This window comes from Fragaria vesca, linkage group LG2 (assembly GCF_000184155.1).
Source record: "Fragaria vesca subsp. vesca linkage group LG2, FraVesHawaii_1.0, whole genome shotgun sequence".
Lineage (NCBI taxonomy): Eukaryota > Viridiplantae > Streptophyta > Magnoliopsida > Rosales > Rosaceae > Fragaria > Fragaria vesca.
This window is the reverse complement of record NC_020492.1, coordinates 12,437,302-12,457,225: the sequence shown is the minus strand read 5'-3', so window position 1 is coordinate 12,457,225 and position 19,924 is coordinate 12,437,302. Positions and strand designations below refer to the sequence as shown.

Genomic DNA, 19,924 nt, shown 5'->3' with positions numbered 1-19,924 from the left:
TGATGTTGTTACAGCAAGATCAATGACTTCCATCAACCTCCATGCCATGTTTGTTTGCTTGCTGGGGGCCGTATGAAGGTAATCACATGTAGAAGAAATCAAGTTGTGTATTTTCTTTTGGTTGGGGGGGATTATGTACTTAACTAATCTTCTCAAAATGATACATGGATTCAATGGTGAGTTTTTTAGTATTAAGAAACATAATTACATCATACTTTGAACTAAAAGTAAACCATTGTCAAAATCTCATCAATCATTGAAGTTGGTTTGTGCAGAACAAGAGATTATAAACCTCAGAGAATTGAGATTGAAAGGTTGCTCTTAATGAGAATTGTCGTAATCTACCTAGAAATATAACATGTTTATGATATATTTTCTTTCTTTCTTTTGTGAAAAATGGCCAATACAACGACTCTTAAATCTTAATTAATTAAATCATAGAATACAAGGGAAGTCTAAATCTCACATTTACAATAAGTAATACATTCTAATACACCACAGTTAGCAAAGAGTATTTCGATCATTGGCTACTATGAGATATTTTTTTTTAACTTGTAAAGATTTTAGTGTTGTGGAATATACTATATAGTCATCAATTGCTACACTTTTCATTCGCTATTGCTCAAATGAAGAATGGATCCTAATCCATTAATATATTTTTTTTCTTCTAAACCCCAAAATATAAATGTTAAACAAATTTAAAAAAAAAACTAAAATTAGTGCAGAAAGAAAAGAAAAAAAAGAAAAGGGGTTTATTCGGGAAAAAAAAAGGTAGGGTCCAACTCCAAGAGCTCCTTATCCCAGCACAGGAAAACAAACACAATCCTGAAATCATCTCCAGAATTGTAATCATAATAAGAAGAGATAATGCCATCACCCCTGAGCATAGGCTTATCATCTCCAATCTTGCCGCCAAAGCATCATCCTCACTCGTCCCGCCCTTCCCGCCAAACCACAATGGCAACTCCTTCTTCTTCTTCTTCTTCTTCTTCTTGGAGCAGTACTAGTCTGATAGAGTATGTGGGCCAAGGAGGTGGCCATGTGGGTGATGATCTTGTGCTGCTCTTCCATCACATAGAGTACGCCTGCAAGAGAATCGCTGCTCTTGTCGCCTCTCCTTACAATTCTACCCTTTCCAAACGCATGCCTCTCCCCTCCTCTTCTGCTGACCGAGATGCCCCCAAGCCCCTCGACATTCTCTCCGTCAGTCTATCCTTTCACTCTTGTCTTTGCTTTGTAGATACATTTTTTGCAAACTAGAATTCACACATTAGCAGCTTCCTGGTGATTAGTTTCTTTGCCCAACCAGCATTGGCTCTTTATGGTTTTCACTGAATTTGATCTGTTTCTCTTATTTTGGCAATACCTTTTCACTTTCTATTCGAGGTTTAATCCAATTAGCCTTTATTTGAGGAGTGGCTCATTAATGGATAAACAAATTATGCAGTCAATCTCCAACTTCTCTTGCAGTTACCTTTTAAGACTTGATTCGAAGGAGCTAATCTAATTAGGATTATTCTTGAACGTTCTGTCAGAAGTGACACTGCCAATTAAGGAATATTTTTTATTAAATTTTTTCTTGGTTTACCACTTGATGATGATTCAAACTACAGGCACCCGTTATGGATTGGAAAAATCATGACATATATCTGTAATTGAATGATTTACACTTTACAATATGTAATCAAATGATTCATAGAGGATTCCAAGTGCTTGAGCTGGTAATTTATTTTGTCACTGTTCAAGAGGTCTAGGGTCAAATGATTCAATTTCTTCTTCATCAAGCTTTTGAAGGATTTTGATTTTTCGTCTTGGGGTTGGGAAGAGTTGGAGTAACTTTCTGAGAAGAAAGAAAAAGATCAAACCAACTGCTGGGGCTATTGCACTCTTATCCTGTCTTCCACTGTTAGTTCTCATATTGGCTTGCCTTCTTGTCTAGAGTAACCAAGCATATATTTCCAATGAATGGTGAAAAAAGAAGAAACATTTATGATTGTTTGGACTTTCTTTGTGTGCAGAATGAAATCATTTTGTCATCTCTTAGAAATTCTGGAAAAGTAGCTGTCATGGCTTCAGAAGAAGATGATACTCCGGTTTGGATATCTGATGATGGCCCGTATGTAGTAGTAACAGATCCTCTAGACGGTTCACGAAACATTGAAGCATCCATTCCCACTGGAACAATCTTTGGGATTTATAAACGCCTTGCAGAGCTGGATCATCTACCAAAGGAGGAGAAAGCTTTGTTGAATTCACTCCAGGCTGGAACTAGGCTTGTAGCTGCTGGTTATGTTCTTTATTCATCAGCCACAATATTCTGTACCAGCTTTGGTTCTGGAACACATGCATTTACGCTGGATCATTCAACAGGAGATTTCATTCTCACACACCCAAGCTTAAAAATTCCTCCTCGCGGTAACACTGAACTTTGATATAGTATTTTTGATTCTATAATTTACATACATTTCTAACGTGGAAAAAAATATATGATTTTGTTTAGAAGAATTAAAAGAGTATCTGACCTTGAGAATGACAACTATACTGATGGCATCAAATTAGTTTTTTTTATCAGAATAACTTTGCATTGGGTAAATATCAAGCGTGACATGTGTAATAAGTCTACCAAATGAACTTTATTCTATACAAGGGGTCTACATGTTTCTTTAAGAATAGCGATGCTGTGAAATGTAAGATGGTAGTAATTAGCACTTACAATGGCTCTTTGTTCTCCAGGACAAATATACTCTGTAAATGATGCTCGATACTTTGACTGGCCTGAAGGGTTAAGGAAGTATATAGACACTGTGAGACAAGGGAAAGGCAGATACCCAAAGAAGTATTCTGCCCGTTATATCTGTTCTTTGGTAGCTGATCTTCATCGAACTCTGCTGTATGGTGGTGTTGCAATGAATCCGAGGGACCATCTACGTCTTGTTTATGAAGCTAACCCTCTTAGCTTTCTAGTGGAGCAAGCTGGGGGCAAGGGTTCTGATGGTAAAAATAGAATTCTTTCAATACAGCCAATCAAGCTGCATCAAAGGCTGCCCCTATTTTTGGGAAGTCTTGAGGACATGGATGAGTTAGAGAGTTACGGAGATGTACAGCAGAAAGTGAACCCGGGATATGAAGTTTGAGTGGTCACTAAGATCTTTTTCAGGTTCGAAACCCCTTATATTGTTTACCATTCCAAACCGTAATTGTGGCACAATGCACTATGTTCTCGTCAACTAGACAAACATGAAGAGTGAGACATAAGGTCGCCTGAATCTGATCATGTAGATAGTGCTAAACCCCAAATGGTGTATATGTAATTTCTTTTAATTAGATGCTTCTGTTTCATACAATAAGTGGAAAAATTTTGCCATTCTAGATACCTGAATAGTTCTAATAGAACTGCTCCAGGCCAAATGATATTGGTGGTGAAGTATTTGATATTTTTGCTTAGTTGTTGAATAATGCTTTATTTACGTGTTCAGGTAGTAATTTGGTATATTTGTGAACTGGACCTTACATTGTGCTAAAGGTCTTGACATTACTTTCTGTTCGAGAGTTTATGGGTGAAGAGAAAGCTGTTGATCTATTGTCAGAGATGGATGAGTATTAACATGATATTAGCAAATTGCCTTGTGGCAGAAAGGGTACCCCTGGAAAACATAACTCCAGAGTCCATAGAACTCGATAAGAAGGCGAGTGAATAAACAGTAGCTTGTTTAGTTGATGGTTCTGGTTGCTGCACCTTGGTTGGTTTATGTGCTGGTTTTGGTCAGTTTTGTTTGTGGTTTCTTCTTTCCGTTCTGTTTTCTGTTTTGCAGTTTTAATGAAGGGTTCATTGATAAATAAAAGCAAAAACTGAAAGAAAATATTTAAGTTTTAATTTTCGTTATGCCACTTTCATTATTCCAGGGCTTTATTTGGTCATCAAGTATATATCAACCCTTGAGGAAAATGACCAAATACAACCAATGTCCTGAATATTTTCATCCTGAAGATGTATAACATAGAAGCCAAGACAAAAATCAAAACGTAGTTGCTATCTTCAGGAAGTCTTCTCCTGAATATTTTCATCACAGATCAAGTTCAAAATATCACATTTAGTAAGACATTTAGATGCTGTGGATTAAATATGACTCATGATAACAGGAACTTTGGAATTTAATGGGATCTATTCTGTCATATCACTCATATGAACAATTGATAATAAGAGCGACTGCAATAAACAGCTATTAATATTTACAAAATTAGGCGCAATTGTGCCTAAATGGCTCTTGGCTCTTGCAAACCCAATAGCACTCAAATGTTGGTTGTCTGCTACTCATGAAGACCCTACTTTGAGACCAGGTTCCACCCACTTCCAACAGAAAGGCGACCAGTTCCATCCCCACTGAAGAATAGTCCACCAGGTCCTACCTGAATTGCCCCAACTTCTTCTTTTGCAAATAATCTGCCCCTTTCAGCAAATCTAAAACGGCAAAAATCAGACAATCAAATCAATCATAAGGAAATAGTGGAACTGATTATAAACAAGAATTAGAGAATGAGCTAACACTCACGATGGCAGTTCATAGAGCCAAACAGAATTGTCTTTACACGAGCATAACAGGACTGGCTTAGCTTCTGCATCTGTCATTCCAGAAAGACCAAGAAGACCCTGCAACATGATCTAACATGGTCAGTTACCATAACCCCAAATCATAACAGAGAACATTTCAGTGACTTCCTGACTATCAAGAATGAACACCAAATTCTATGACAGATTATCCTCCAATTAGTGTGACGTTGCATTACATAATTTTAATAACAATAACAGAATTACTTACGCCCCCCCCCCCCCCCCCCCCCGCCTGAACGGGGTCAAATTTGAAACCAAAAGAAACCTCAGAGTCGACACACAAGCAATGAAATCCCAGATCTTCAGACCGTAATCCATATAGAGGCAGTTACAGTGAGGAAATAATGGATAATAAGATGGTTGATTTCCTCAAACTTGAGAACATAAAGCTGGAAAAAGGATAGAAATACCATACATGTTCTTGAGTGTGGGTGTACGTAGCTTCCAAGTTGCCGCCTTTCTCAGCCCAGACTTTTATTGTGCAGTCCAGCGAGCATGAGATCAGAAACTGACCCCAGCAAATAAGAGACGTCACAGCATCAGAATGCGTATCTAGTGTCATAATACACTGAAGAGTATTAAGTGCCCACACCTGATGCAAAATGATGTCAATGATAAGTGATCCAAGTACAAATTGAATATACAAGCATTTGTATATCAGATCATATGAATTTCACTTTCTTTTTCTCTTTTTTGTACCAGAGAAAATCAACTAAATTAAAATATAATGTGTCACAAACTTACCCTTATAGTATGGTCCACAGAACCCGAGTAAAGCCTGTCGGCTTCAACTTTTAAGCATAACACAGCACCAGTGTGGCCTTCCAGTGGTGCAGCAAGCTGAAATGGATTATCCTCAGGACCATCTGTCCACACCACTATAATGCCTTCCTGCAGTTTTACAAGAACAGATAAATGAGTTTAAACAAATGCACCAAGTATAGAATGGATGAAGACACATCCTAAAACATCCAATGCGTAAGAGATAAGGTAACTAGGAGAACTGTTGGGCTCTTTACCTGTGTCCCAGCAAAGAGCATTTCGTTACCAACCTCCATGGCATGCACTTGCCCAGCAGGTGCACTTAGGCTAAACTCAGCATTTGTCTGAATGTTCCATGCCTGCAGCATCGAGCACAATAAAGTTAATATTAACTGCTCAATATACATAAAAACTATTACAGCAGGACAATAAGATGAAAATGCTCAATACCTCAACAACATTTGGAGCACCTGCGAAAACCCATGGACCCTTGCTAAATAAACAACCTGCTTCACCACCAAGATTAAGTACACTGCCACAATGACCAGTATGGCAGTCCCAAACTCTAACTGTTCCATCTTTACTGGTTGAATAGAGCTTGCTAGATCCTTCGGGAAGCACAATACCAGTGACCATATGTTGACACACATCTCATCAATCATCATTATGGTTATCCAAACACACAAGTGAATAAAAACAACAGAAGGAACATGAAATTTTGCTTTTAGTTCTGTTCTTTAAGTCTGGCAAAAGTAATGTATGTAACCTTGGTTGTTATAAAAAATAATATGTCAGTACAACGCAAAGTAATAGCCAAATTAACTTGATCCTCCTTTTTCTAGTTTTTCGCATGAAGGTCATAGAGAACAAAACAGATCTGAAAAATACATATTTCCACAATCACTAGTACCTTCTTGTGGTCTTGGAGTTGTGCCAACAAGGAGAAGCCATCTCCATGGAACCAAGAATGCAAGCATGGGCATCTATCACCTTTCATACATTTTCCAGTTGCCAAGAAATTGCAGACGTTCTCCAAGGGCTTCACAATGGCATTGTTTTGCTGGGTACCAATGCTTTTCTGGGTAGGGATGCTTTGCTGAGTAGCATTGGCTTTCTGGATGGCAATGCTTTTCTGAGTAGCCACGCTTTGCTCATTAGCCGGGCTTTGCTGGCTCATGCTCCCCGGAGTAACAATGCTATTGGTGGTAGCGATGCTTTGCTGGCTAGGAATTCTCTTCGAAGCAGCCATCTTACTCTTCTGCGTAAGAATGCTCTCATTGTTTTTCCATTTGAAACTCTGTGCATGATCCCTTGTGGCCTTGGTGGTAGCCAAAGCTCGACGAGGGTTTGTGAGAGGCGTTGGTGCTACAATGTGCAAGAAGGTGCAATTTATCCTGGTGCAATCTCCTCGCTTGAAATACCTGCAAACTTTGGTTTGTTGAAACCCTCCTCCACCTCGGCCTGGTTGAGAATAGACTGACACCTCTGACCTATTCGCCGGCCTCTTTACCCCATTAAAGGCCATGCTATAACCAACAATTTACAAAAGCAATGAGATCTGATCTTCAAACCCTAACGCTAAATTGACATCTTGACTCAAAACCCTCGATTTCACCTTCGCCGACGAGAGATCGGAATATCTAATGCAAAATAAAAGTAAGCCTAAAATCGACAAGGAGCCTGAGCCGAAGCCAGGATCAAACGCCTCCATCCTGTTGATAATGGCGATCGGATCTTGGGTACCCATCAATTGTAGAAACGGAACAAAACCCTAAAAGTGCAGAGAGGCAAGCGAACCTGAGAGAACGAATCGATAGCCGAGAGAGCTTTGAGGTTTTGGGATTGATTGCTTAAATAACAACAATCAATCGAAATCGTCGAACAAGCGATTGGATTGCGAAACTAGGCGTCTGAATATTGCGAGGTAAGCTTTATATAGGAATTGTTGGAGGGGTTCAATATCACGAGGTAATATGATATGTCTATAATATCCTTTTAATAGAAAAATATGCTATGCTAAGAGGGGAGAAGCCATTATATTTCGGTACTCTTTTATGACACGTATCTTGGAATGAAATTACGGAATTCAATCCGGCATGTGAGGCCTTTACTAACACGTCAAGAAATTAGATTAGGTGCTGCTCACACCCTTATCAAAACTTGATCCCTAATGAACCTCTAATTCGATATCTAGAAATTTCATGGGTTTGGTTCCCTCGCAAAAGCTCACACAACCTGCCATGGTTTGTGTTCTTCAAAGTGATGGCTTACCCTATCCTCCCAGCTTATAGCTTCCATCTTCTTGTTCTTCATTTTTTTTTCCCCCTCCAATCGCCAAAGGAGTGTGGATTTGTTCATATAGAGGGAAATTGAATAGAAATGTGGATTTTGATTTGGAAATTGATATGGTGTTTTTTAGTTTTATCCACGTAGTGATTTAGCTTTGGTGATGATAGACTATTTTGCACGTTAGTCTTACCAACAATCAAACATGAGTCCGGAGCTAAGACAATCTTGTGAAATAATTATATCATAAGTAAAACAACAAACACATAATTATTATATCCTTGATATAGCTAGGCATGTTATCAAAAATAAAAAAATGAGTCACAAGAATAAAAATGACTTACCAAACTTATTAGTACAACTAAGTTATTTTTAGGTTGGTGCTATTAACACATCCCTTATTATTATTAACACATCATATATATAATGAGAGTCAATCATAAAACAAATTTAAGTGGTAAGTTTGGAAATAAAATTGAAATGTGTGGTGTGTTAATAACATGGATTAATTTCAGTTTACCCTTTAAGGTTTGAGGTTAACATTATTTCAGTCCTTATACTCTTAATTTTAAAAATTTACCTCTTATAGTTTTCAATTTTCATAAATCATGTTAAATTGCTGAAATTTCGTCCAATTTGGATGTTAATTGCTAGTATGAAATCTTAGAAAATGGTCCTATAAAACATTTTGTGTTGTTATATGACTATTTCAGCCTTTAAAATGAGTTATAAAGTCAAAATTAACGTCCAAATTAGACGAAATTTCAATAATTAGGCATGATTTATGAAATTTGGAAATTTTAGATGATAGATTTTCAAAATTGAAAGAATGGGGACTAAAATGAAGTTAACCCCAAATCTCAAAAGGGGTAAAAATCGTAAAATGAATTTAATCCTAATAACATCACCCTATTTTTAAGTTGAGGGTACCACCTCAATACAAACTACACTTTAATCTCTTATCCCGCGATCCAATGACTAAAATTTTCTTAAAATTTTCTTGAAGTTTCTGTTTTCCACAAGCTCTACAAGTATTGGTTTAATGTCTTATATTTAGTATATTTTTAATTAAATATATAAATTTTAAAAATTTCATCGATATATTCTATATTTTATTGATATATCTTTCAAAATTTTATTTTTCTTGATTTTTTTGAGACCACGACAATTCCATGTTTAAATCTCCATGAATAAGTCACGAAGGTTGCCAAAAGACCAAACCCTAACAGAGCGACTTTTCTCCACCCAAAAGAATATTATCTATCCTTGATATAGCTAGGCATGTCATCAAAAATAACACAGTCCTCAAGCAATTTGAGATACTGGACCCGGCCGGCCTGACAAATTGGGGCCCAAAGTCCTCAATCATATAGTTCGATTTGACCAACAGAAGAGGCAAGGAAGAAGAGAGAAATGGAAGAGAAAAATGGGCAAGTCGAAAAATCAAGCGATGGCTCCGTCTGTGGCTACGACTCACTTCACCACCTCCTGAGTGCAAATCTCAAACCCCATCTCTTCCAGGTTCCTTCCCATTTTTTAGTATTTTTCTTTGCTTACTGGGTACCTAGAACTAGACTGGATTTCACTTTCATAGATCATGAGATTTAAGAAACATTGAAAGACTATCTGTTTCAATCGAAAACCATGAACTAAAATACTGGTTCTAGATTCTTGTCATCATTGATCATATATTGTGTCATTTGTTGATGCTTTTCAGGAAGTCAACCGTATTCTGTTAGGTCTGAATTGTGGCAAGCCACTAGAAACAATTTCTGTTCCAGAATCTGCTAAAGGGCTCTCGTCGCAACATGATTTTGACCTCCAGGTACCTCTTGCATAATTACCATGCAACAGTTCACAATCAAGGGAATTCATATCCTGTATATATGCTTCGCTCCATTTTATTGCTTGAGATGTTGAAACATTATACTTTTAGCTATAATTAACACAAAATATTAGTACGAAATGAAGTTTTCTGTTCCTGCAATACAATGCTGCTTTACTTAGTCCCGAGGTCCCACCACCAAACAGTATGTTTTGTTTCCGTTTCGCTTATGAGGTTTCTTTGTTCCTTTTTGGTTTCGTTTACCTGTTTAATGTAATGAAATTTTAATATCTGCGCTTAATTCCTAAATCATTGTTTGCTCTGCTGTTTTTCTGAATTGTTGTTCTGTATACTCTTTCAGGCTTTCTGCTTTCATGCGGACAAAGAGTTGTTAAGGGAACCTCGAATTGTGAGGGTTGGTCTCATTCAAAACTCTATAGCTGTTCCAACTACTGCCCACTTTATGGACCAGAAGAGGGAAATATTTGGGAAATTAAAGCCAATAATTGATGCTGCAGGTGTTTCAGGAGTAAACATTTTATGCTTGCAGGTTTGCCAGTATGCCTTGCCCCTCATTTTGATTTAATTTTTACCTGGTATATGATAAATTCAAGCACATCCATGTAAATGTCATCCAGGAAGCATGGACAATGCCGTTTGCCTTTTGTACGCGGGAGAAGAGGTGGTGTGAATTTGCGGAGCCTGTAGATGGGGAATCAACACGATTTCTTCAGGATCTTGCACGGAAATATAACATGGTCATCATAAGTCCAATTCTTGAGAGGGATGTCAATCATGGGGAGACTCTCTGGAATACTGCTGTCATAATAGGAAATCATGGCAACATAATTGGCAAGCATCGAAAGGTAAATAAGTTGGTATATCTCCTGTTGGGTAATATACTAATATGTGAGTTGTATACGTTTCTGTTGAATGCGCATTGACCAATGATAGTGGACAGAACCATATACCAAGAGTTGGGGACTTCAATGAGAGTACTTATTATATGGAAGGAAATACCGGGCATCCAGTTTTTGAGACTGCATATGGAAAAATTGCGGTAAATATATGTTACGGAAGGCATCATCCTTTGAATTGGTTGGCATTTGGCTTGAATGGTGCAGAGATTGTCTTCAACCCATCTGCCACTGTTGGTGAACTCAGTGAACCAATGTGGCCCATTGAGGTTATCTTTTGATCATTTCCTTGTTTTCATGGATCATTGCTTTGTGATGATATTTTGCTCACTTTCATTTCATAATCACACGGCAAAAATAGCTAAAAAATGCATACTATATTTATTCTCACATTGTCACTGCTAGGAAAACATTTGAACTCAAAGTTATTGACCTTCGTCAAAGATTTATGACTAGTTTGCTTTAGCTTTTCACAAACTTAAAATGGAGGGAATGCTTGCAGGGAAGTGCTTATTCTTCTCTGTTCTTTTTTACGGCTCAAATACTGTTTATTGACTAAAAAAAATCACACATCTGTGGTGTTTTGACCTGCAAATTTTAAACTACCTTAGGTCAATCTCATGAATAAAGAACCTTCTTCTTGGGATATAGTTCCAATAAAATGACCAACAGAAAAGCTTCTAGATTTTTTTTGCTCATGCCTTAAATTCCACTGACGAATTAAATTGAAATGCACATTAGGCACAGCATGAATGGACAAGAAATATCTTTATTAAAAGCTAAAGAACCAAGGTTTTCTACAAAACTAGAGACAAGTCTTTTTCCTTCCAAGCTAGGTTTCTTAACTTTAATTTGCTTGTGCTGAAACTTATGAAATGGGTGAATTTGCATGTCTATCTTAGGCTCTTGGAGCTGCTGCTTGACTTTTCTATAGTAGCTATTTTTTAAAATTCAAATAATGGTCCTAGGCTGTATAAAGATAAAATATTTGCGTTCAAGTGCTGGATGAGGTTTTCTTTGTACTACTCCCAGTTGTCAGTTGACATAAGTCACGTAACATTGGACTGTTTTGTTCCGTAGGCTCGTAATGCTGCAATTGCAAATAGTTTCTTCGTTGGATCAATCAACCGTGTGGGGACAGAGGTTTTCCCAAATCCATTTACTTCTGGTGATGGCAAGCCACAACATTCAGACTTTGGCCATTTCTACGGGTCAAGTTATTTTTCTGCCCCAGATGCCTCATGCACCCCTTCTCTTTCACGCCATTGTGATGGGTTGTTGATGTCAGACATGGACCTCAACCTCTGTAGACAGATAAAAGACAAGTGGGGATTCCGAATGACTGCTCGTTATGAGTTGTACGCCGATCTGCTTGACCGTTATTTGAAGCCAGATTTTGAGCCCCAAGTCATTTCTGATCCCATGTTACATAAGAAGACTGCATAATGGTTTAGTCACGGGTTATTGCACCAGAAGATTGCACAATGCAAGATATAGCTCGAATAAATCTGTGCGCAGAACTTACTGTTTCAGATATATGTCGGTATAATAATATTCATGCAAAAGAAACGTTTTGTAGATAAAATTACGTAAAATGTGCAAGCAAGAAAAGTTATGAAGAATGCGAACCAAGGTGTCCAGAAACCTGTGCTGAATTCTACAGACCTTATACACTTGAGGACCAGGAGCTAGTCTTATTGTTCTTCATCTCCTTGCTCTTGATTTACTTCAGAGTATGACCAACTGATACAGTTGTTGAGGTAAATTGCGCTTTTAAAAAAGAAAAATAATAATAATTTGTTCGAGGTTGGCAATCTAGTCCTACATGGTCATGGTCTGCTGCTCTGAAATACTACAAAAGAAAAGTCTGAAAAACTACGGTAGAGTTGGATAGATCCCTTCCCAAAGTTTCCATCCCTCCTCAGTATGCTTGTTGGTGAGAGCATGGCCCAAAAATATGTAATGCTCCGGTGGTACGTGGTCATGTTTTTATTTGTGCTTCAGTCTCCAAATGTTGTAAATTCAACTCTCGTTTGTAGTATAGTTGTATAACTAATAAAAAATTACAAGAATGGGAGTAATCGAGTAGGAAGCCATTTTGAGGATCGGACTTATATCCAAATTCAGAAAAAAGAAAAAGAAAAAAAGGGTAAGAAATATGCCCCAAAACCCCAACATCACCAAGTCTCCGGCCCCCCTGAGAAACCTAGAGAGAGTGAGAGCAGTGGGAGAGTAGTATGGGAAGCACCTTTCTGTCTCTACCAGCGAAGCGTTCAATTTGTTCCACAATGTCCTCCGAAAACGGATCCTCGAAGCGCGCCAGGCCCCGCCAGCAGCAGCAGCAGCTCCCTGTTCCTCCGGGCCACGTGTCCTTCCGCATGCTCTGCCACGCCTCCCGCATCGGCGGCGTCATCGGCAAGTCCGGCGCCGTGATCAAGCAGCTCCAGGTCGCCACCGGCGCTAAGATCCGCATCGAGGAACCTCCCCAAGTGGACTCCCCCGACCGCGTCGTGGTGGTCACCGCTCCCTCGGCCGTCCGGTCCAAAGTGGTGCTGAATGGTCTGGATGAGATTGAGGTCTCCAAGGCCCAAGAGGCGCTTTTGAGAGTGTTCGAGAGGATTCTAGAGGTGGCGGCCGAGAGCGGAGCTATAGGTATAGGGGTTGGAGTGGTTTCTTGCCGCTTTCTGGCGGATGCGGCGCAGGTCGGCTCCGTCATAGGCAAGGGCGGCAAAGTTGTGGAGAAGATTCGGAAAGACACTGGCTGTAAAATTAGGGTCTTGAATGACAAATTGCCCGTTTGTGCTGCTCCTTCCGACCAGATGGTTGAGATTGAAGGCGATATTTTGGCTGTAAAGAAAGCACTTGTTGCTGTCTCTGCTCGCCTTCAAGATTGTCCTCGTGATACTTTACCTGAAATTCGTGTGGTGATTTCTAGTTTGCCAAGCAGCTCTTATGTCTCTGGAGTATCTGTAGAGGCCGAGAGCATCCCCACACTGGATGCCAGAACGCTCCAGCAGGAAGTTACTTTCAGGATTCTTTGTGCCAATGATAGGGCTGGGGGTGTGATTGGAAAGGGAGGTGCCATTGTCAGGGCTCTTCAGAATGAGACTGGTGCTACTATAAGTGTTGGAGGATCTGTGGCCGACTCTGATGAAAGATTAATTACTATTACCGCATCAGAGGTTTGTGGTCTTACCACTTGTCATTATTGTCTGTACTTGTATCCGTGCGAGCTCATATGTTTCACATTGGTTTCATCTTACCTAGAATCCTGAGTCCCGCTACTCGCCAGCACAAAAGGCTGTTGTTCTTGTCTTCTCAAGGTCTGTAGAGGCGGGCATTGAAAAGGGGCAAGACTCCAGCTCAAAAGGATCACCTCTTGTCGCACGTCTTGTTGTCCCGACAAGCCAAGTTGGTTGTTTGCTGGGAAAAGGGGGTGTAATAGTTTCAGAGATTCGGAAGGTAACTAGTACTGGTATACGTATAATACGTGGTGACCAGGTCCCAAAGTGTGCTTCAGAGAATGATCAAGTTGTACAGGTGAACTTGCAGTTAGCTTTTATTTAGTTCCAATTAGAGCATTTTGTAATTAGTGGTGACCTGAAGTTGTTGAGGTGAATTTGCAAACTTTTCATAGGTTTAGTCGAGTTGTTAAGTTGAACTTGCAAGCTTTTCATACGTTTAGTTATCTTCTGTTCTACAGGTTTCAGGAGTATTTTTCAAATGTGCAAGATGCTTTATACAATATTACTGGTAGGCTGCGAGATAACCTTTTCTCCAGTGGAGTAAATAATTTGGGGAGGAGGAACAGTTCAGCTGTGCTAACAGATAGCAATCCTTATGGAAGACTCAGGGACCCTGCTCCTATTGTATTTCAGCCAACGTCATCAACTGGTGTTACTCATGGTCTTGGTCGACATACTACTTTATCTCAAAGTATGGATCACCTTGGACTCTCCCATAATTTAGATCATCCATCTTCACCAAAGCCATGGGCATCACATGTATGCTTCTAATCATCCTCTTCTACATGCATGTGGTTTACTTTTTTCTTTTAATTTGATTTGTGGATCGGATTGCAGATGGTTGCTCCAAGGGGAATCTCAGATACTAGGGGTTTGACTAATCTTAAAATTGGCTCGGATCTTGGCAGGTTAGTGATGTCACACACTGCAAAGAAATTATTATATACTTTAGTTATAATGTATGTGAAAATAAAATAGAACCTGTTTAAAGCAGGAGTCGGTTAGCGTCAGATAAAGAGATATGAGTAGCTTGGCTTGATATAAACATTTTATAGCTTTTAGGTCATCTTACCATAGCAGGGTCATCTGAATTTAAGGATTTCACGTGAAACATATAGGGATTGATGTGGACTAGTAGCTATAGATGTGTCTGAGAATGTACATGTGAAAGCTAAATAGCAGTATATTATAAATTCTTAGCCACTTTCTTTGAACAAATATATTATAGACACATTCTAACTGTCATCTCACCATAATATTTTTTAGGCATGACCCCCTGGTTTAGTGCGTTGCATTCGTTCTCAAAAAAAAAAAAAAGTAGCGTTGCATCTAAATTATGAATATTAAGTGAAATTTAAATTCAATAAGATTCAAAGGGTTAATTGGATTCTTAATCAGATCAGACATCATGGTTTGTAATCGGCTGACTGTGTGCACTTTCAGTTGTTCCAGTTGGATATCAAATCATGATATTTAGGAGTAAACCATATTGATAAAAATATGCACAGTTAGAATTCTATAGGACACACCCTAAATTACGCTATTTGATTGATTATGTAATGTCATCTGTATTTCAATAAACTGTATTACTCTTGAATTTCACACGAATAAAGTGATCCGACTTGGTCCATTTACAACCTCCATCTGTAACTTGGTCTACGTCTTTTTTTTTTTTTTTTTTTCTTAGGTTAAAAGTCAATGAATTATGTCTTTGTTTGTGGGATGCATGCTATTTGTTTGTTTTTTCTTCTAACTATTTTCTCTGCCAGTGGTAGTAAATCTGCTATCGTGACAAATACAACTGTAGAGATCATTGTTCCTGAAAATGTAATCGGCTCAGTGTACGGAGAAAATGGCACCAATTTGGCTCGTCTGAGACAGGTATTTCATTTTCATCTATGTATTGTTGCTTCCTCTGTCATATTTACCAAAATGCTCTCTTTCTTATGGCTAGCACGTGCACCTTTCAAATTCGTTGCTTGTTGGCTTTCCAAACTCAAGATTTTCATTAGCTTTTGTTATTTTTGAGGGCTGCTTGTGTCTACTAAAAGTTAGAGTCAGCTTATGAAAGGAAACTTAATTGTATTAATAAGATATAACTCTCTACGATTTGTGTGGACCAGCTGTCCACAAAAACAGAGAACTGCCCACAACTTACAAAGAATAAGCCTCAAACAAGTCAAAAAGCCAGATGACAAAAAATAGAATGCCATTACTGAAACATTACTCCCCATTACAGCAAACAACGAAAAACCCCACTGGAAACAAAACTCCCAATTTAGAGTTATAAAACTAACAGAAATCAGTTGTCAATTGCTGCACCCAACCAAATGAACTTTCTTGAAAACAATTACAAATATGTATTTTTTTTCATACCTTCTCTGTTTATGTTTTGTTTCTTCTCTTTCTTGTGGGGGAAGGAAAGGACAGTTCTGTTGCTTTCAGGCGGGTGTTAGAACGAACAAGGGTGAAACTTTAGAAGATAACACAGTTGTTGCTGTTTCGATCTTTCAGAAATTTAAGTCTATATCAACTTAATAACCGCTTCTCACACTTAATCAGATTTCCGGTGCCAAGGTCATAGTCCATGAACCCCGTCCCGGAACAACTGATAGGATTATTGTCATATCTGGGACACCTGACGAAAGCCAGGCAGCACAAAGCCTCCTCCATGCATTCATTCTCACCGGACCATCATGACAAAATAATTCTAAGTTCTGATAAATTTCACGTGAGAAGACTCTGAGTGGTCACTTGGCATTTGGATTTGTTTATGTTAAATATTGTAACATAAAGTAGGAAGATTCAAGGATGCTATTTAATGCCAATCAAGAGAGTAGAGAAGGTTAATATTTCTTTAATGACCATTATGTCCTAGTTTGTTGCCACTTTTGCACAATGGATTACTCAATTTCTCTATGCTTCATTACACTTTTGTCTTGATCCCTTAATTTCATATTTACTTTTAATCATCTGTCATACTCGAAATTAAACACAAATAACTATGGCCAAACCACTATCTCCATGACTAGCCGTTTTTTTATTGTTTGAATATAACATCAAATGATAAACACAAAGCCATGAACAGCCACAATATCCTTGGCTGATGATCAGGACAATAAGGAGATTCCCTTCCTGCCATTTGAATAAAAATTACCGAATTGAGATCTTCGTTGACTCTACATTTCCTCATCCTCGAACTTAAATACACTCCCAATTGCTTGGCAACGACGACAGAGATGTTTATTTATTTTATTTGTTCGGTAGTTTTTTTTTTTTGCTTGCTGACTGCATTCCAGTTACTTTTCCTTAGTCAGTGCCTTTTTGCTGTAAGTACTTGATTCTCCTAAAATGCAGCTGGGATTTGCATCTTTATGGTTGGTAATGGTACTGGTTGAATTAATTATGATAAACCAAGTCTGCAGATAATAAGGGTAATGGGTGTTATTGTGATTTTTTATGATTATCATAGTAATTACGTAGACAATTATTTAACAACTACTTGATGGAAATTTTAAGGTTGACATATTGGCCAATTATGTATGTCAAGGAACCCCAAACAAGCACAGCAAACTAAGAGAAGCAACCACAGAGATAAGACACAAAGAACACAGATTTAAGGTGGTTCAGCAAAACTTTTGCTTACGTCCACCGGCAGAAAACACTCTTCCACTATATTAATAATGGGTACACCAGAAAGAATAAGAAAACAGGATTCTCTCTTCTCTTCCTATCTCTCTCCTCTCTGCCCTCTCTCACCCTCTAACTGAGAATGGCTCTGCGATACAAAACCTAGAGCTGAACCCCTCCTTATATAGCCATAAGGATATCAGATCTCTTCACCAAATAGGAAGTCTAATCCTATTAGTGGTAGACAATAATGCCTCCTTCATTCTTTGTAATCAAAAGATTACGGGTACACCATCATCAATAAGGATTCACTTTTCTTATTGGAACACCATACTCTAAGACGAAACACCTTAGGAAAAACATATGGGCTGGAAACCCAACAGGACCATCTTGTGATTTTCAACCAAATGTTATCATAGGACATGATCCTTTTATGCAACACTAATGCATCAATTTTCCTTGCTAACTCGTATATTTTCATTATTTTTGGATCTATCATTATCTACTTGTTTTAGTATGGATACCTCATGAATATGAATCTTGTATACTGTTCTTCATTGTCGATACTATATACAATTGTACCTATTGATTCCAAGAAGTAAAGATTATTTTATTCCGTGACCTAAATGATTCCCAAGACAAGACTTCAATATCATCAGTAGTTTCAGTACTAGTAAAACAGTGATTAAGGGTACTAGAGGGTGGGTGGTGATTTATGAATTTAAACAACTTCAATGGTGGGGTGATATAATTTTTAGTAATACGTAGGTGCTTACCATGGAAGTATGCCCAAAATGAAGTACATGCTCAAAATGATAGAGCTTAAATAGTTTGTATATATTCTCCTATTGTAAATATTACTTTTTGCAACAGAACCTCCATATTTGTATAATGTAAAAGCTCATGAACATTATTTCTATTTTAAGTCGTAGCAATATACAAATCCATTTATCTTCAACTGTGGTCCTAACATTTATGCTGTGCCATTGTAATGAGATTTGAAATTTGGATCGTAACTGGTACAATAATGAGCAGTCTATTTATCGTTAGAATGAAGTTCTTCAAGTTACGAATTTGTTAATTAAAAGTTAAACCTGGCAAATGATGGATGATGGAATAAATAAGTTGGGCGTACGTACAACTATAAACTAAGGAGGTATTCAGTTTTCAGTTGAATTATGCACCGCTATGTTATTTTTTTTTTTCCGACCACTTCCCACTATATATTAGAGGTGTGTTGGTTATTCTCAAGGTTTTGCATGTAGATCTGTTAGGGGCCTAGGGCTGGCAACAAATATGTATAAGCTACCTCCAATGTAGTATGTACCATAGAAAACCTAGTCTTTCACCTACAGAAGAGGAACCAAATTAACTAATCGATTTGATTGGCTAGATTATAAACATAAGAACAAAATTAAAGTAAACAAATGAAAAAAGGGTAAATGCCCACTAGCCCTAATTTTGAGAATTTATTCATACTAACAAAATCAGAATTTTAAATTGTCAAGAGCCAACTTAAAGAACAAAAAGACAATTGTACTCTTAATAAATTAAATAAACTACAATAGACCATTGTAAGGGCAATAGAGGGTCTATTGTGAAATAAAGATTCCATGACTGTTGATCGAACTCCGACGACTATTGACTGGACTGAGGCCATCGTTGACCGGATTTCGGTGATGAGGGATCTATTGGAGGTAATAGGGCATCTATCAAGGGGCCATAAGGGATCTGTCAAGGAGTCTATTGGGGGCAGGGTCTGTCGGGGAGGTCTATTAGGGGCAGTATGGGGTATCATAGGGTTTATTGAGAGCATTAGGGGTTCTATCGATGGGTCTATTGAGGGCAGTAGGAGGGCTAATGGGGGCAGTAGGAGGTCTATCGACGGGTCTATTGGGGACAGTAGGAGGTCTAATGGGGCGATATAGGGTCTGTCGAGAGGTCTATTGGGAGCAGTAGGGGTTTGTCAGGGAGTCTATTGGGGACAACAGTAAGAGGTTTATTGGGGGCAATAAATGGTTTATTAAGGGCAGTAGGAGGTTTATTGAGAGCAATAGGGGGTGTGTCGAAGGTCTACTGTTTTCAATAGGAGATAAACTAATGAAGCATAAGTACTAACATAAACACATAGAACAAAACATCATTTTACAGCCAAAATCTACTCTAAAAATAAAGTTGAAAGATTTTACCCTTAGAAAAACTAGATGGACCATGTCATTGTGAGTGCCACCACTAGTGCCATCTGATTTTGCAAAGGGAATGAAGTCTAGACTGTCGAAGCGTCGCCGGAGATGGAGCGGCAGTCGAGGCACTCCAGCTGGGCCGTGGAGGCTCGGGTTTCGGGGTGGGAGGAGGGAGCAATGCTAGAGAGAGAGAGATGAGAATTTTAGAATCTGATTTTGTTAGTGGGAAATTTTTTTACCCAAATTTAGGGTTAGTGGGCATTTTTGTCTTATGAAGTTGGATCTTGCATGTATCCTTAAATTGTGCTAAAATATATATATATATATATATCAGGCCGGATGTGAAGCGGACGTCCGCACTCGGCTTAAAGTGCGGACGTCCGTCCGTTCTCCACCCTCCGGCGCCGGCGACGGTGCGCTTCCACCCCAGAAGACTCCACCAGCGTCCCCGACCACTTTCCCTCCCC

General features: G+C 38.6%; 4 protein-coding genes across 4 annotated transcripts; 3 read left to right on the top strand and 1 right to left on the bottom strand.

The window, feature by feature from the left end:
• Positions 1-867: 867 nt before the first annotated feature.
• On the top strand, positions 868-3,341 carry LOC101308628 (fructose-1,6-bisphosphatase, chloroplastic-like). Its single transcript, XM_004290361.1, has 3 exons — positions 868-1,203; positions 2,019-2,415; positions 2,734-3,341. The coding sequence occupies exons 1-3, from the start codon at positions 868-870 to the stop codon at positions 3,132-3,134; spliced, it is 1,134 nt and encodes a 377-aa protein (XP_004290409.1). The 3' UTR covers positions 3,135-3,341.
• A 793-nt stretch (positions 3,342-4,134) lies between these two features.
• Positions 4,135-7,463, bottom strand: LOC101308334 (zinc finger CCCH domain-containing protein 48-like). The gene is made up of 7 exons (XM_004290360.1): positions 6,281-7,463; positions 5,822-6,006; positions 5,629-5,730; positions 5,354-5,500; positions 5,025-5,201; positions 4,551-4,648; positions 4,135-4,459 (listed from the first exon to the last, which is right to left on the bottom strand). Exons 1-7 carry the CDS (start codon positions 6,894-6,896, stop codon positions 4,324-4,326), a joined length of 1,461 nt encoding a protein of 486 aa, XP_004290408.1. The 5' UTR covers positions 6,897-7,463; the 3' UTR covers positions 4,135-4,323.
• Positions 7,464-9,012: 1,549 nt separating this feature from the next.
• Positions 9,013-12,476, top strand: LOC101308038 (beta-ureidopropionase-like). Its single transcript, XM_004290359.1, has 6 exons — positions 9,013-9,178; positions 9,375-9,482; positions 9,844-10,032; positions 10,121-10,348; positions 10,444-10,668; positions 11,480-12,476. Exons 1-6 carry the CDS (start codon positions 9,071-9,073, stop codon positions 11,843-11,845), a joined length of 1,224 nt encoding a protein of 407 aa, XP_004290407.1. The 5' UTR covers positions 9,013-9,070; the 3' UTR covers positions 11,846-12,476.
• Positions 12,477-12,636: 160 nt separating this feature from the next.
• Positions 12,637-16,565, top strand: LOC101307744 (poly(rC)-binding protein 3-like). Its single transcript, XM_004290358.1, has 6 exons — positions 12,637-13,581; positions 13,667-13,950; positions 14,103-14,403; positions 14,482-14,552; positions 15,414-15,525; positions 16,207-16,565. The coding sequence occupies exons 1-6, from the start codon at positions 12,637-12,639 to the stop codon at positions 16,342-16,344; spliced, it is 1,851 nt and encodes a 616-aa protein (XP_004290406.1). The 3' UTR covers positions 16,345-16,565.
• Positions 16,566-19,924: the final 3,359 nt, after the last annotated feature.

Bases quoted from the DNA above. Each gene is read 5' to 3' on its own strand.
- LOC101308628 (XM_004290361.1), top strand. From the start codon at position 868: ATGCCATCACCCCTGAGCATAGGCTTATCATCTCCAATCTTGCCGCCA. The intron at 1,204-2,018 runs GTCAGTCTATCC...CTTTGTGTGCAG, and splicing joins AGCCCCTCGACATTCTCTCC to AATGAAATCATTTTGTCATC. The intron at 2,416-2,733 runs GTAACACTGAAC...TTTGTTCTCCAG, and splicing joins CTTAAAAATTCCTCCTCGCG to GACAAATATACTCTGTAAAT.
- LOC101308038 (XM_004290359.1), top strand. From the start codon at position 9,071: ATGGAAGAGAAAAATGGGCAAGTCGAAAAATCAAGCGATGGCTCCGTC. The intron at 10,033-10,120 runs GTTTGCCAGTAT...AATGTCATCCAG, and splicing joins TAAACATTTTATGCTTGCAG to GAAGCATGGACAATGCCGTT. The intron at 10,669-11,479 runs GTTATCTTTTGA...TTTGTTCCGTAG, and splicing joins AACCAATGTGGCCCATTGAG to GCTCGTAATGCTGCAATTGC.
- LOC101308334 (XM_004290360.1), bottom strand. From the start codon at position 6,896: ATGGCCTTTAATGGGGTAAAGAGGCCGGCGAATAGGTCAGAGGTGTCA. The intron at 5,202-5,353 runs GTAAGTTTGTGA...ATTTTGCATCAG, and splicing joins CTGTGGACCATACTATAAGG to GTGTGGGCACTTAATACTCT. The intron at 4,649-5,024 runs GTATGGTATTTC...ATCATGTTGCAG, and splicing joins ACACCCACACTCAAGAACAT to GGTCTTCTTGGTCTTTCTGG.
- LOC101307744 (XM_004290358.1), top strand. From the start codon at position 12,637: ATGGGAAGCACCTTTCTGTCTCTACCAGCGAAGCGTTCAATTTGTTCC. The intron at 13,951-14,102 runs GTTAGCTTTTAT...TCTGTTCTACAG, and splicing joins GTTGTACAGGTGAACTTGCA to GTTTCAGGAGTATTTTTCAA. The intron at 15,526-16,206 runs GTATTTCATTTT...ACACTTAATCAG, and splicing joins ATTTGGCTCGTCTGAGACAG to ATTTCCGGTGCCAAGGTCAT.